Raw genomic sequence first — 16,212 nt, forward strand, 5'->3', positions numbered from 1 at the left:
TGCAGAGGTTGTTTTTTAATTTTTTTATTAATTTTTCTTTCGGTTAAAAATTTGTTATTACAGTTCCGAACTTCACCCTAGAACCCTGGTTCACGGTAGAATTTGCCACCAAAATAAATAAATAATATTATTTTTTTCCTTTAAAAGCTAAACGAATGGATATACGTCCTTATCCACATAGGAAAATAGCACAAGCCAATAAAATTCGATATTTTGATCCACACGGTAGGTCTAAATCCTGTTTCGGATTATTCATACGTGGGCAAACTTACAACATACACACCACCTAGGATTTATGACCACAATTAAGGTACGAAAAATGAGTATGTCACAGTCACCCAACACTAGCAACCACTGAGTTCACCCCTCAAACGTTAATTAATTACAAGGCTTATGTCTATTTTCAGTATTTTTGACATCTTCGTTCTCCTGATTTTTGTTGGCTTTAACTTTAAACCACCAATTCTGTTCCCCTTGTTTCTTCATCATTAGATTTTAAGTGCCATGCATTGATATAATATAAATATATAACTTCATTTAATTAATGCAAGCTATTGAGTTTTGAGTCGAATCTATTAGCCACAAAACACACACACACATATTCTCACACAAACTGCAACCATGGCTACTACCTTATGTTACAATTCTCTTAACCCTTCAACAACCGTTTTCTCAAGAACCCATTTCTCAGTTCCCTTGAATAAAGAGCTTCCACTGGATGCTTCACCTTTTGTTGTTGGCTATAACTGTGGTGTAGGATGCAGAACAAGGAAGCAAAGGAAGAAAGTGATGCATGTGAAGTGTGCAGTGGTGGAGGCTCCACCAGGTGTTTCACCCTCAGCAAAAGATGGGAATGGAACCACCCCTTCGAAGAAGCAGCTTCGTATACTTGTGGCTGGTGGAGGGATTGGAGGGTTGGTTTTTGCTTTGGCTGCAAAGAGAAAGGGGTTTGAGGTGATGGTGTTTGAGAAGGACTTGAGTGCTATAAGAGGGGAGGGACAGTATAGGGGTCCAATTCAGATTCAGAGCAATGCTTTGGCTGCTTTGGAAGCTATTGATTCAGAGGTTGCTGATGAAGTTATGAGAGTTGGTTGCATCACTGGTGATAGAATCAATGGACTTGTAGATGGGGTTTCTGGTTCTTGGTAAGTTTAAAGGTTAAGTACATATTTGAATTGAATCAGTGATTTGATTGTCTTTTTTCTTTTTCTTTTTTTCTTTCTTGTTCTATTTTTAGGCATGCAATAGGGATACTCATGCTGATTGGTTTAATATATCATTTAAGGTGTTGGACCCTCAAAAGCTAATTAGGTAGTTTCAACCTTGTGGTAAGTGGCAACTGTACTCATTTTTGGCAAATTTAGGACAGAGAAATTCTAGCAATGAGAAAAGTACATGGTTAAGGGAAAAGAGTATATTAAATTATTAATATCAATTGAGAACTTTGAGTTGACAAACTTCAATATCATGACCGTTGCAAGAAGTGCCCTAGTAAAAAAACTGTGAAATCTTAACAACAGCAGCAGGGAGTCAAACGCAACTGCAATGGAAATTCAGATGTTTAACAATGTTTGTGTCAGTGGTCCTAGTTAACAAGTCTATTAACATCCTGTTTGTTAATGAGTTTGATTACTCTTAGTGAGTACATCCTTCATTTTAAAGTTGGGGGAACTTGGGCTTAATAGGATTCTGTAGAACTAAACTAACCAAATAATTATTCTAGCAAACATGCAAATGGGTGTTCTGTTATTGTAAATTTTCCTTTCTTTCACAAACAACAATCTTATTTCCTTACTATCAAGTTATAAAAAAAAATGTTTTCTTCTATTTTCTGTATGAAATTTTAGCATTTGGTACCGTGAATTGATATATAGGTTGTTGTCAGGTACGTCAAGTTTGATACATTCACTCCTGCAGTGGAACGTGGGCTTCCTGTCACAAGAGTTATTAGTCGAATGGTTTTACAAGAGATCCTTGCTCGCGCAGTTGGGGAAGATATCATTATGAATGCCAGTAATGTTGTTAATTTTGTGGATGATGGAAACAAGGTAATTAGAGAAAGATTGTTAAAGATTCTCCTCATATTTCTGTCTATTATGATATCTATTTTCTGATGCTTTTATTTCTTTCTTATTGAAATTTGAAAACGCATTGGCAGACAAATATCATTTGATTGATGTTTACTACTTTCCCACCCTGCATTCCACAATTTCAGGTAACAGTAGAGCTAGAGAATGGTCAGAAATATGAAGGAGATGTCTTGGTTGGAGCGGATGGAATATGGTCCAAGGTCTTATTAATTTTTCTCTGATTATGATCTTATTCTTTAGCAAATAATTTTTCCCATATGAAAGTAAACATCATACTGAAACATGACAAGTACTGTGGAGCTCATATGTGTGTTAGATTTGTTCTTTCATTGTGAAGTAGTGAACTCTTTCTGTCATTCTGTCTGTAAGCGGTTCGTATAATCATAAATTCTGCATTTAATTTTATTGTAATTTTTTATGAATAGGTGAGGAAGCAGTTATTTGGGCTCACAGAAGCTGTTTACTCTGGTTATACTTGTTATACTGGCATTGCAGATTTTGTGCCTGCTGACATTGAAACTGTTGGGTATGTTGATTATATTCATGTATCGTATCTCTATTTATCCATTTTCTGTGGACTATGTTGAAATTTTGTAAACATTACTTACATTGAGTTGAGAAGCTTACTTGAACTTCTTCGCTGGAAGATACCGAGTATTCTTGGGACACAAACAATACTTTGTATCTTCAGATGTTGGTGCGGGAAAGATGCAATGGTATGCATTTCACAAAGAACCTCCTGGTGGTGTTGATGAGCCCAACGGTATGCATTCTCTTTGTGTTTGAGATTTGAAAACAGTTAGAAGCACACCCTTTGCAAATGTTAAATTTTCAATGTGGTCTACTTATAGACATACCTTTTTAATTGTTTGTGTTGGCTTTTACATAACTGATGCCGTTTTTTAATTGATTGTACCTGGAAAGAATTTTCAACTGTTATGGTAATGAATAATTGATTATTTGTTTGACATTTTGAGCTTAGATCATTTCTATGCTGAGGATCACTGATTATTATGTTCTGCCACTAGTTACTACTAATAATGAACAATTAGTGGGGGTTATATATGAAAAACGAAAAAAAAAGGTAAAGAAAGCTGCTCATGGCATCATCTATTTGTCGGAATAGAAGGTATTTTATTCACCTTGTTATTCTTGAGTCATTTACACAGTATAAATAGATACAAGAGAGAGAGAGAGAGAGTTTAGGGGTTGTCCTAGCCTATACATGATACTGATGGCTAAATATAACTAAATTTGACCCTTGATCTAAGGGATTTGACAGCTATTTACAATTAATGTTCTTATTTTCTGGTAATTCTAATGACTCGCGCTAACACTCTCCCTCAAGTTAGTACATAAATGTCTTTAATGTCCAACTTGTCAAGGGAGTCAGGGAAGTTCTTATCGGACACTACCTTTGTAAGAATGTCTGTCAATTGGTCTTCCGACTTGACAAACGGAAATCAAATAATCTTCTTGTCAAGATTTTGCTTGATGAAATGTCTATCTACCTCCAGGTGCTTTGTTTGATCATGCTGGATAGAATTTTGTGAGATATCAATTGTATCTTTATTGTCAGAGAACAAGTTCATCTCCATGCTAGGACCAAAGCCAATCTCCATTAGTAACCTTTTGAGCCATAATAGTTCACAAAGTCCTTTGGTCATGCCCCTAAACTTAGCTTCAGCACTAGACAAGGCCACTACTTTTTGCTTTTTACTTCTTTGTGTAACTAAATTCCCTTCCACAAATGTGAAGTATCTTGATGTGGATTTTCTGTCTATAACATTCCTTGCCCAATTTGCATCAGTGTACCCTTCAACACTCAAGTGATTATTCTTAGAGAACATCAACCCCTTTCTTGGTGAGGATTTTAAATAGCGAAGTATTTAGTTTATTGCATCTGTATGTTCTTCACTTGGATTATGCATAAATTGGCTCACCACACTTACGGCATAGGCAATATCAAGGTGAGTATGTGACAAATAGATAAGTTTCCCCACCAATTTTTGGTATCTTCCTTTATTCATGTGCACTTGGTCTGTGTATTGAGAAAGTTTGTGATTTTGGATTGTTGGAGTATCTGTTGGTTTGCAGTCCAGCAGCCCCACCTTAGTCAATAAGTCAAACACCTACTTTCTTTGATACAAGAAAATGCCTTTTTGTGACCTTGCCACCTTTTTCCCCAAAAAAATACTTGAAGTCCACCCAAATTCTTCATCTCAAACTCAGTTGTCAATTGCTCTTGTAGTCTTGAAATTTCTTCGATATCATCTCCAATAATAATCATGTCATCTACGTAAATAATTACAGTTGTCACATTTCCTTGCAGATGCTTTAAGAATAGGGTGTGATTTGAATTACTTTGATCAAAATCATACCTTCTCATAGTTGAGCTAAATCTTCCAAACCATGATCGAGGTTATTCTTTCAATCCATATAGTGCTTGCTCTAACTTGCATACCACCTTGGTTCCAGAAGAGGGCATATAGCTCGATGGGATATCTATATAAACATCTTCTTCAAGATCTCCATGGAGAAAAGCGTTCTTCACGTCAACCTGAAGTAATGACCAATCTAAATTTGTTGCAAGAGATAATAGGACTCTAACAATATTTAGCTTGGCCAACGGTGAAAAAGTCTCTGTATAATCTATACCTTAAGTCTATGTGAACCCTTTTGCCACTAGCCTTGCCTTGTGCCGATCAATGGATCCATCACTTTTGTATTTGATTGAGAACACCCATTTGCACCCCAATATCTTCTTTACCTTAGGAAGTGGTATCAACCTTCATGAATTATTGTTTTGTAAAGCTTCCATTTCCTCTTGTATGGCTAGTGCCCACTTAGGATCAGCTAAGGTTTCTTCCACATTTTTTGGAATATGACAGGATAATAATGTCTTTATGAAGGCATGAATAGGATTTGATAAATGTTGAGTAGACACATAATTTGCAATGGGGTATTTGGATCGCCTTTCTTCTACATTAGGGCAGTATCTATTGGGTGGCTTTCCTCGATTGTTCCTGATAGGCAATACATATCTTACAGAAGCATTAGTAGATGAGGAGATAGTAGGAGAGCTTACCTCAGGATTGTTCCAAGTGAGAGGGTCGGGTATTATGAAAAGAGGGGGCTCTTGACTTCCTTGATCGATATAGTCTTCATTGACGGGAACTTCTTCACTAGCAGTTCCTTCATTAGTAGAAGGATCCTCTTTACACTCAACTTCAGTTATATTTAAATGTTGCATTTCTATAGGTTCATCATGGATTACTCCTTCAACTTCAGATTCATGCTCTCCAATTTGTTTCTTTTCAATAGCTGGTGATGGAGCCACCAAGTACCAATTTAGCTCTCTATTCATGGACTCCCCTTGAAGAGCTGAATTGGATACCATAGGAGAAAAGAAAGGTTCATATTCTAGCTAGGAAAGTTACATCCATGGTGATATAAGTTTTTTCGATGGTAGGGTCCAAGCATTTGTAGCATTTTTTGTGTAGTCCATAGCCCAAAAACAAGCACCTAACAACACATGCATCAAGTTTGGTGCGTTGGTTTTTGTGGAGATGAACAAAAACCACACACACAAAAATCCTAGGTTAAAACATCAACACAGTAGGTAATTGTACATGAGAAGAGAGTACTTGCAGAGGTGTTTTAAAATGCAAGACCTTGGAGGGCATGCAGTTGAGGAGGTATACAACTGCAATTACAGCATCATCCCAATGGTGAGTTGGAACATGGGTGCAAAGAAGAAAAGCACGTGTTGTCTCTAAGATATGACGATTTTTTTGTTCGGCGACACTATTTTGTTGTGGAGTTTGTGAGCATGAGGTCTCCTGAAAGAGACCATGTTGTTGGGATTATGCTTTGAAATGATGGTTAACAAACTCCATTATATGACCGAAGAACTTGAATTTTGGTTGAAAACTGATTTTGAATCATGATATGAAAATTCTGAAATATTTGAAACACCTCATCTTTAGTCTTCATTAAGTAAAGCCATGTCATTCGTGTGCAATCATCGACAAATATTACGAACCAACGGTGACCAAATACGATAGTCCTAAGGGAAGGTCCCCACACATCAAAATGTTTTAGAGCAAAAGGAACACTGCTTTTATTCAAACTCATACGGTAGGAGGTTCTATGGCTTTTAGCCAAAATACAAGTCACACATGTAAACCTAACATTTTTCAAATGTAAAAATAAATATGGAAATAAGTGTCTTAAATAACTGAATGATGGATGTCCCAAATGACGATGCCACAACCATATTTCTCATTCTTTGCTACTAGATTGATGGCACACGTGATGTGCTTCTCCTTTGCTAAAATTGTCTAGGTAGTATAGCCCCCCTCTCTTAGTACCACGCCCAATAATCTTCTTGTTGAGAACATCCTGAAGAAGGAAAAAAAGTAGAGTACATCAATACCACATAATTGAGCTCTTCAGTTATTTGACTCATAGACATTAATTTATTAGATAATGTAGGAACGAGGAAAGTGTGAGATAAAGAGACTGAGGGTGATAATGCCACAGTTCCAACACCTACGATTGGCTATGCAACTCTATTTGCATTCGCAATGCAAGTCCTATGTGGTGGAGTTGACTGGGAGAAGTTCATGGGATCAAAGGTCATATGGTTTGTTGCCCCAGAGTCAATAATCCATGCACTTGCATCCTGAGAGTTAGAACTACAGAAAACTTGACGCCAGTTACCTGGTTTCATTGAGGTGGAGGAACTAGTTACAGGACAAAGCGAGAGTTGAGACTCAACAGTGACTACAACAGCTTTACCAGTGCCTTCCTCAAGTGTCGTGGTGTCTTTTTTCTTCTTAGCTTGCAACTCATGCCACTATTTTGGATACCCATGTAGCTTGAAACAGGTATCACGATTGTGTCTAACATTTCCACAACGTGTGCACTTTCCTCCATCAGATGGACCCTTCGACTTCAAGACTGAGTTGTGTTTCCCAGCCACTAGTGTTGGCAATTGGCCAAATTTTGAACCTTTAGTGGCCATAATAGCATCACTTGTTGTATTATCTACCCCAGATGCCATTATAGTCTAACAAGTGTCCTCCCTTCGAACATGTGCATAAGCATGCTCGATTGTGGGAAATGGCTTCAGTTGGAGTATGTCACTCCAAATGTTATCGAGTTGGTCATCCAATCCATTGAGAAAGATATAAACTCTTTCCTCTTGTAGTAAATAATTGTATTTTTGTATATCTCTTGGGCACTCCATGGCATTAGGGCACCGAAAGTCTATCTCACGCCACAGCCCTTGTAGAACATTGTAATATTTTTCAATTAATCCACTTTTCTACGACATCTGGGTTACCTTACGTCGAAGGTTCCTAAAGTTGTGAAGTATCAGATCCATCAAAATATGTCATAGCAATGGAGTCCCAAACCCCTTTGGCTGTTGGGAAGCGGATGAAATTCCCCACCAGTGAGGGATCCATTGAGTTGATCAACCATCCTTTCACTATAGCGTTCTCAGTTCGCCATTTACAGAATGTCGAATCAATTTCCGACGACAAAGGGAATGATCCGTCAATATATCACAGTTTGTCTTTGCCTGAGATGTACATCTCAGCCACCTGGGACCATAGGGCATAGTTGGAACCATCCAACTTGATCCTGATCGATATCGTCGAGGAATTAGAGATTGACAGTTGTGATGTTGACTAGGCTTTTGACAAAACCTCCATCATTTTTGTCGTAAGATTTGCCAAAATGGAATCGGTAGCGGAAGCATTTGATGGCTACTTTGTGGAATCACCAATCGCTGAGGAATCAACCATCTTTGGGTCCCAATAATATGCTCTTGATACCATGTCAGAACATAAGGTATTTTATTCACCTTGTTATTCCTTTGAGTCATTTACAGAGTATAAATAGATACAAGAGGGAGAGAGCTTAGGAGTTGTCCTAGCCTATACACGATACTCATGGCTAAATATAAGTAAATTTGACCCTTGATCTAAGAGATTTGACAGCTATTTACAATTAATGTTCTTATTTTCTGGTAATTCTAATGACTCACGCTAACATTTTTTAGCATTTCAGGAAGCATGCTTCATACCTACAAAATACTGATACTTGCATTTGTTTCATGTATCGATATTAGACATGTATCTGATATTGATACTTTTGGATACTTCACCAATAATAAGTATCAGAAAACTATCAAGTGTTAGATTTAACTAACTACATCAAATCTCAATTTTAAAGTGGGTCACATTTTTACTAGTTTTAGGAAGAAATGAAGTAGCTACTATTCTTGTTTGTAGGAAATAGGCTATGATTTATGATGACTATGATTCATAGTTTCTATTTTGTTTTTAGTAATGTTCAAAAAGTGTGCTTTTAGTTTGAATTTGTAGAGTAACAATGTTATATTATGTTTAATATTTTATGCACACATGTATGTGTATCTTCTACATTACGTATCTGACATTAAGAATAATTGTATCATATCCAATATGTATCCATGCATCATAGTAGTTAGCATGGTATTTATTTGAGATTACCTCATGATTGCTTTTTGTTAATATTCAAAGATGGACCTAAATGCTTCTCTCGCCCATTCTATCTCAGACTCATTTCCTTCTATTACTGAATCTTTATCCATCTTTCTTGACGTGGAATAGAATGGATTGTAAATATCAAGCATTCAAGCTGGTATAATGATGAAGATTGCTAATGAAATAGCCTGGGTTCTATGACAGTAATTTAGCATTGGAAATGTAGAAATAAGATGACCTTGAAAATATACAAATAGATGTGTATCTTTATTTTTCATCCTTTTCAATGAGGAAAAAAAAGTTAAATTATCATATTCATATCTAATTTCTTAGTTCTTTCTGCATGGCAGGAAAAAAGGAAAGGTTGCTTAGGATATTTGAGGGCTGGTGTGATAATGCTGTAGATCTGATACTTGCCACAGAAGAAGAAGCAATTCTAAGACGAGACATATATGACAGGATACCAACATTGACATGGGGAAAGGGTCGCGTGACTTTGCTTGGTGATTCCGTCCATGCCATGCAGCCAAATATGGGCCAAGGAGGGTGCATGGCTATTGAGGTATATATTCTTTTTATCTGGTATTTAGCTTATTCATCCTCTCTCAATGAAATATGAAGTTATTATGAGTTCTACATTAGTTTCAGAAATTTTTTACTTACTCAGACCAGGAATGGATGCAAGAATTGACTAATGATGGGGGTGGAGGGGGAATACACAAGATAAACGAAAATTCTTAGTTTAAACATATGTATCATACATGTTATTTCATATAATAAATTTCATCTATGATTGAGTTAGTGTCAAATTTTTAAACAAAGCAATGAAAGACTATTTGTACCATATGACTATTATATCCTCCAAGTCTTGGATTGTTTACATACTGTTTACTCATCCAAAATTACAATAAGAATCCACTTTTCATTGATGTGAATCTATTTAAGCTTCCTCTTTAAATATTCTCTTTTTACCTGTGGGTCTTCTTACTTATAAAATAAAAATAAAAAATTGTTATAAATTATAATGTATTAGCCCATTAAACACAAACTTATCAAAACTGATTGTAGAGGCTATTTTTGTTTTGCATTAAAATTTGATTACCTGTAATATAAAATGGAAATGTAATAAGGTCAATAGGGAGACTCCTCGGCTCTCTCTACCTTTGTCCCTCTTTCATACCTAAGACATTATCACTGATTTTCTGGACTTTGGTATTTGAAACTTTTTCTTAACTTTCTTGTCGTTAAGCTTTCTATTATTTTTTTTCTTGGCACAGCTTTCAAATAAACAATTTTATTTCCATCTGTCTGATGGATATACACTATTTACAGAAACATACATAAAATTAAAATATTTCCTACTTTAAGAGGAGATGGAGATAATAGATGTCAAACTATCTCAACTTTTGTTAGAGGCTCGAAAGGGACTGGTAATCAATGAAACACTTGAAAAGTGAGGCAAAAACTCCTTCTGACTAGTTTGTTTTATCATTTCAGGACAGTTATCAACTTGCATGGGAGTTGGAGAATGCATGGGAACAAAGTATTAAATCAGGGAGTCCAATTGACATTGATTCTTCCCTAAGGAGGTAATATACCATTTTGCATTTATGCAAATGCAAATGATGATATTATTGACTTGATTCGAAAAGAGAGATCGTTTCTTGCATCAACCATGGCTCAATAGTTAATGTTTCATTATTGGTTTAAATACATTTTTGTTTCTTGGAATTTAGTGATCTTTTGTTTTTCGTTCTTGTAAAAAAAAAAAAAATTTCAGTCATTGTAAATTATATTATTTTTTTGTTTTTAGTCTGTAAAATATTTTAGATGACGTTTTGAACAATAAAAAATGTTATATAAAGTATTATAAGGACGAAAAACAAATATAATTTGTAATGACTAAAAAATAATTTTTTACAAGAATAAAAAAAAACGCTAAATTATCATGACTGAAAAGATATTTAAGCATTCATCATTTTCAAATTGGTAAATTTGATGATAAATCTCTTTGGTGATTAATGGTGCCCATCTTTTTTATCCCTTTTGCATTAATACTTTCAGCTACGAGAGAGAAAGAAGACTACGAGTTGCCATTATTCATGGAATGGCTAGAATGGCGGCTCTCATGGCTTCCACTTACAAGGCATATCTGGGTGTTGGTCTTGGCCCTTTAGAAGTAAGAACTTAAAATTTATCAATAAGAGAATGAAAAATATGGTGAAATGACACTCAAATTGAAATAATTAAATGCACAAATTCATTCTTGCTTCCCTTACTCTGCAGTTTTTGACTAAGTTTCGTATACCACATCCTGGAAGAGTTGGAGGAAGGTTTTTTGTTGACATCATGATGCCTTCTATGTTGAGCTGGGTCTTAGGTGGCAATAGGTAACGTTTAGAGCCTATTTTTCTTTGCTCATAGTCTTTCTTTCATATTGTCTTCATCTGATCTTCTTATTCACATGCATGTAGAAATCTGAGCCACTGGATAAATGATGAGAACTAAGAAGTTCAAGAAATTGATAATTGAAAACAATGTTTAGTCTTTACTTGGACAAACAATAAAGAAATATTTATGTGTGCAATTTTGTTACTAACAACATGAAAAATGATGCTACTTTTGCAGCGACAAACTTGAGGGCAGACCACTAAGTTGCAGGCTCACAGACAAAGTACGTTGCTCAAATAAAGTTTCTTTTGTACTTTGTTGCTGAGAAGATATTGTATATCTGGTAATTTATATGTTCACATCTATTAGACTTGTTGTGATGTTGTTGTTAATAGCTATTTGATTATTTATGAAGGCAAATGATCAGTTACGTAGATGGTTTGAAGATGATGAAGCACTCGAGCGTGCTATTAATGGAGAGTATGTCTCTGACCAAATATTTGTATCACCTATTACATATTTCTTACCACAAATAAGTAGATCACATAACTTAATGTTCATCCTTGTTTTCTCAATTATAGATGGATTTTATTACCGCATGGAGATGGAACAGGTCTTTCAAAGCCTATATCTTTAAGTCGAAATGAGATGAAACCCTTCATAATCGGGTATGCCTATTGCTACACCTACTTACAATGCAGTGGCTTAATAGTTCTTAATTATCATAAAGATAATCTAATTTTTGGTCACCAATTAGTGTTGAGAAGTGTGCAGTTCAATTCCTAATTATCATAAAGATAATCTAATTTTCACTTTCAGCCTATTTTCTAATATGTTTTTGTAATTGTAGGAGTGCACCAATGCAAGATAATTCAGGCAGTTCAGTTACAATTTCTTCACCACAGGTAGCACAAATTTATCATTACCTGAATGAAACACGGTCCCATACTTGATGTGCTTCACATCATTAACATAATCAACAATTTCTCTTTTTAAGGTTTCTCCAACGCATGCTCGAATTAACTATAAGGATGGTGCCTTCTTCTTGATTGATTTACGGAGTGAGCATGGCACCTGGATCATTGAGTAAGTAAAAGAAGTGAAAGGTTCTTTGTTTGACATTAAAAGTTTTAAATTCTTGAGAAATCTATTTAATATCATTCTCATTATGTTTTCAGCAACGAAGGAAAGCAGTACCGGGTACCTCCTAATTATCCTGCTCGCATCCGTCCATCTGATGTTATTCAGTTTGGTTCTGAGAAGGTGAGATGAGAGGTCCTAAAAAGCAGTTGCAGTATACTCATGTTACACATTTGCATCTTCTAGGACTTATATTAGGTATATGAGGTAACCACTGATCAACATATGAGAAAGATACTACAACTGTTTGATTCACTAATTATGACTAGTTTCTTTCACAGCCTATAAGAATTGAACATTATTAGTTGGATGATTCAGTCTCATTGAGTAGTGTTACTTGTACACACTTTCATCCCACACTCAATTGTTTAAAGTAAAATTATTAGTTTATTGCATTGTTTAACCAATACCGAAATTTCAGTTGTTAATTTTATTTAAATACTTGTGGGAGAGGTGCTAAAAAATTATTCAAGTTACATTTGATTTCACAATTCCCCTCATTTATCTGAGACAAATGATTCACAGACATAATCTTTTGCGTATATTATCTGTTATCCTTGCCTGAAAATGTTCAATTTTAGTTTAAATGGTGCACTACTTATTTGATGTCTCAGCAACCAAGTTATGTGCAGGTTTCGTTCCGTGTTAAGGTGACAAGCTCTGTTCCAAGAGTCTCAGAAAATGAAAGCACACTAGCTTTGCAGGGAGTATGACTGATTCTGCTCAATTGCAATTTGTAAGTTATGGAAAAATTATACAGCACAAATTTGCTATTGTATAGTACTATCTGCATTGTTTTAGGGTGGGGTATTATACCACAGTCTAGTCATTTAAGATCTGATATGTTACATGCCTATATGGACATTTAAGAGGGACTCTTGGGTATAAATTTGTTACTCCACTCCAATACTTTTTGTGTATGACATTTGTAATTTGTTAGAGTTAGATTTATAACATGACACACATAAACTTGCACGTGATTAATGTTGAATGGAGTAAGCAATGCCTAGCTATGAATTTTTGCACTTTTAATTGTGATTTACAGAATCAAACTGTATAGTTTATCATTATAAGAAGAGCAAATTCAATTGTCACCAAATTTAACAGATATAGTTCAATTGGTTGAACATGTGAGTTGTTGTAAACTTCGTGTGACCTAATTTTGATTCCTACAAATCAAAAAAAAAAAATTGTCATCAATCTCTTTCTAACTCCTCCTGAGTGATCTGAGTTCTGTTTATTATTGCTCCTCGTATGTTGTAACCAAGTTTTGATGGTAATTTTTCCTAACATTACAAACGAGGATGCAAATATCTCATATCTATATTAGACAAAGAAATGTAGTTACTAGCATCTTAGCTTAGGTGAGAATTGTCATTGTATGTCTTGTCGTTGTGTCCATTGTCCAGCATCTTATCTTGATGGTGGTTGTCATATAGTAAAGTAGATTCATTTCATTTTTCTCTTCCATGCGCTGTTTTTCTTTGACGAAATAGGATTATGTTCTATAAACGGGCAGGGTTTTATTTTTTTATGTTAGTGGCAGTCAGACCTTACAGATTCTCTGATAGCATGATTCCTATGACATTTGAAAACAATTTTATTTATAATTTAATCATGTTTGAAGACGAGTTTTCGTATACTTGTATTGTTTTTTATGTTAGATATATTTACATAGAAAACAATACCACTATATGTAATAGTGGCTACTCCTACTCCACACCAATGTCTTAATCCAAAAAAATATCATTATATGTAAATATGTTATGTAATTGTTTTTCATTTATTAGGTCACAGTCAATGACATTTTAAAACAGTTTTGTTTATAATTTAATGCTACCACCAAGCTTTTGAAATAAATTATAATATTTATATAGTTTGCTCAAATATATTTTAAAATAATGAAATAAAATAAAAGCGTAATGCTAATATTATCGAAATTATTTTTGAGATAAAACTTAAAAGTATACAAACATAAATCATGCATGTTATTATAAATATAATTTTAACTAAAATGAAGTTTGTAAATTAAATTAATTCAAAATTAAGTTTACAAAGGATAGTGTAAAAATTCCCCCCCCCCCCCCCCCCCCCAAAAAAAAAAAAAGGCAGTGTAAAAACATGGTTCCTAATTAAAAATCCAAAAGTGGGAGAGTTACCTTTTAATATTGCACTCCTAACTCGAAAGAACTTGAGATTTCAAAGTCAAAATGCTTAACATATACCTTTGTGATTATAAAGAAAAATATGAAGAAAGTCTTACTTAGTGGAATTTTTTTTTTTACAGAAAGCTGAGTCAGTTAAGTAGGTATATGAGTTATTATAAAAAAAATTATCTTCAATTTTCACATATAAAACAAGAAAAAAAAAACACAAAATTTGTTCTATAGTAGGCTGACTTGTTCACGCCATTCATGTTGTTCATTCCAATATGGGAGATATTGATGGAACCATACTATGAGAGAAGCAAATCAACCTGCGGATGAAGGTGTTTACCATATTTTTGCTTTTGCTCTTGATTTTATATTGCCTGCTTTAAGAGCTGATATGGCTCAAGTTTGTTTTTCTAGAGTCTTCTAGTGCTCTTTCTTTTGATGTAATTCACCCAAAAAAAAAAAAAATAGTAGGCCAACTTGTTGTTTCTATAAAAGGATAAGCATTATTATCATTTATTTACGGGAGCACATACGCTAATTTACATTGATGCACAATTGTGAAATTGACATGTGAAACCCCAGATCATAAGTGGTTAAATAAAAAATAATTTACACAAATGATAATGATTTTTGTTTTTTAATCGAGTGATTTAAAATTTAAAGTTTGATTGATCTTTGGTATAGAATAAATTGTATTAAAGAGAAAAATACTTACATTATATGTGTTCAACATTTCCAACCAAAAATTTATTACTATTTTTGACCGAATAATTTCATACCAATATAATTGTTAAAAAAAATCATAATTAAAGCACAATTTAGACCAACATAAATAGTTAAAAAGAAAGCTTACCTTAATACTCCTCAATTAACAGGATATGGTCAACATCTCAACTACTCGATCCCACTAGTTTCCAAACCAAACTATGATATTTTCTCCCCTTGCTTGAGATTGATCAAGTGGTGACCACCATGACCCTCTATCTACACCAGACATATATGACACAAAACTTTGACATAACTTCACTCCCACAGTTCATGGTCATCTCCAACACAACAGTGACACTTATCACTCCCTTGATCAATGGCTGGGATCAAATTAAATAGTGGGACATGTAGACGTAGCACGTGCAGGTGGACGTGGACCCTATTGGTATGTTCATTGGGTGTTTGCGTCTCGTGATGCGCTTGCAGATTCGGAGACACAAAATCGATTGAAAATAGCAAAACTCAGAATTTTAAGGTCTATATTATATATACTTTCGCAGAGCTCTGGTTTAATTAACTTTTTGTTGTTTTCTTTAGTCAAAGAATACGTATATTTTTCATTTTCCAACTGAATCAAAATTAATTCTATTTACAGTTATGTCATTGGTTCTCCGACTCAATAAATTAATAAATTAATCTCTGTGATTATAACGAAATCTTATATAGTTAGGTCAACCCTTTGAGTTAACATTGAAAATAAATACAAATGTACTTATAAAATTTAAAGTTAGTTTGCAAAACACAAACTTTCTTTTACTACCTCCACCAGTACTTATTAGAAGATCTAACTATTTAAAAATATTTGATATTTTTTATAAGGTCTAATTTAAAATATTTTTTACATTAAACAATTTTTCAGAAAAAATATTTTTGATTAAAATTCGTTCTAAAATGACATAACAATGAGAAATATATAATTTATTAATTTTTGATAGTTTTGTTCATGGAGGTAGTTTAAGATAAAAAAAAATATCAATTTAATTAAGATAAGTTTAATATTTTTAACTAAATTACTTAGTTTTTTTAATTCTAATGAAATAATTAATTCGACCTCTTAATAAGGCTGGAGAATTGCAGTTATAAAAAAAAATAAGGACCATAAATAGTAATTAATATAGTTAAATTTAG

General features: G+C 34.1%; 1 protein-coding gene across 1 annotated transcript; it reads left to right on the forward strand.

Moving 5' to 3' along the window:
* Positions 1 to 548: 548 nt before the first annotated feature.
* Positions 549 to 13,192, forward strand: LOC114393093 (zeaxanthin epoxidase, chloroplastic-like). Its single transcript, XM_028354352.1, has 16 exons — positions 549 to 1,145; positions 1,886 to 2,048; positions 2,216 to 2,290; positions 2,516 to 2,616; positions 2,738 to 2,853; positions 8,980 to 9,191; positions 10,127 to 10,218; positions 10,694 to 10,808; positions 10,916 to 11,019; positions 11,258 to 11,303; positions 11,436 to 11,500; positions 11,602 to 11,688; positions 11,871 to 11,925; positions 12,018 to 12,106; positions 12,199 to 12,283; positions 12,793 to 13,192. Exons 1-16 carry the CDS (start codon positions 622 to 624, stop codon positions 12,871 to 12,873), a joined length of 2,010 nt encoding a protein of 669 aa, XP_028210153.1. The 5' UTR covers positions 549 to 621; the 3' UTR covers positions 12,874 to 13,192.
* The last annotated feature ends 3,020 nt before the right edge of the window (positions 13,193 to 16,212 follow it).

This window comes from Glycine soja, chromosome 17 (assembly GCF_004193775.1).
Source record: "Glycine soja cultivar W05 chromosome 17, ASM419377v2, whole genome shotgun sequence".
Taxonomy (NCBI): Eukaryota; Viridiplantae; Streptophyta; class Magnoliopsida; order Fabales; family Fabaceae; genus Glycine; species Glycine soja.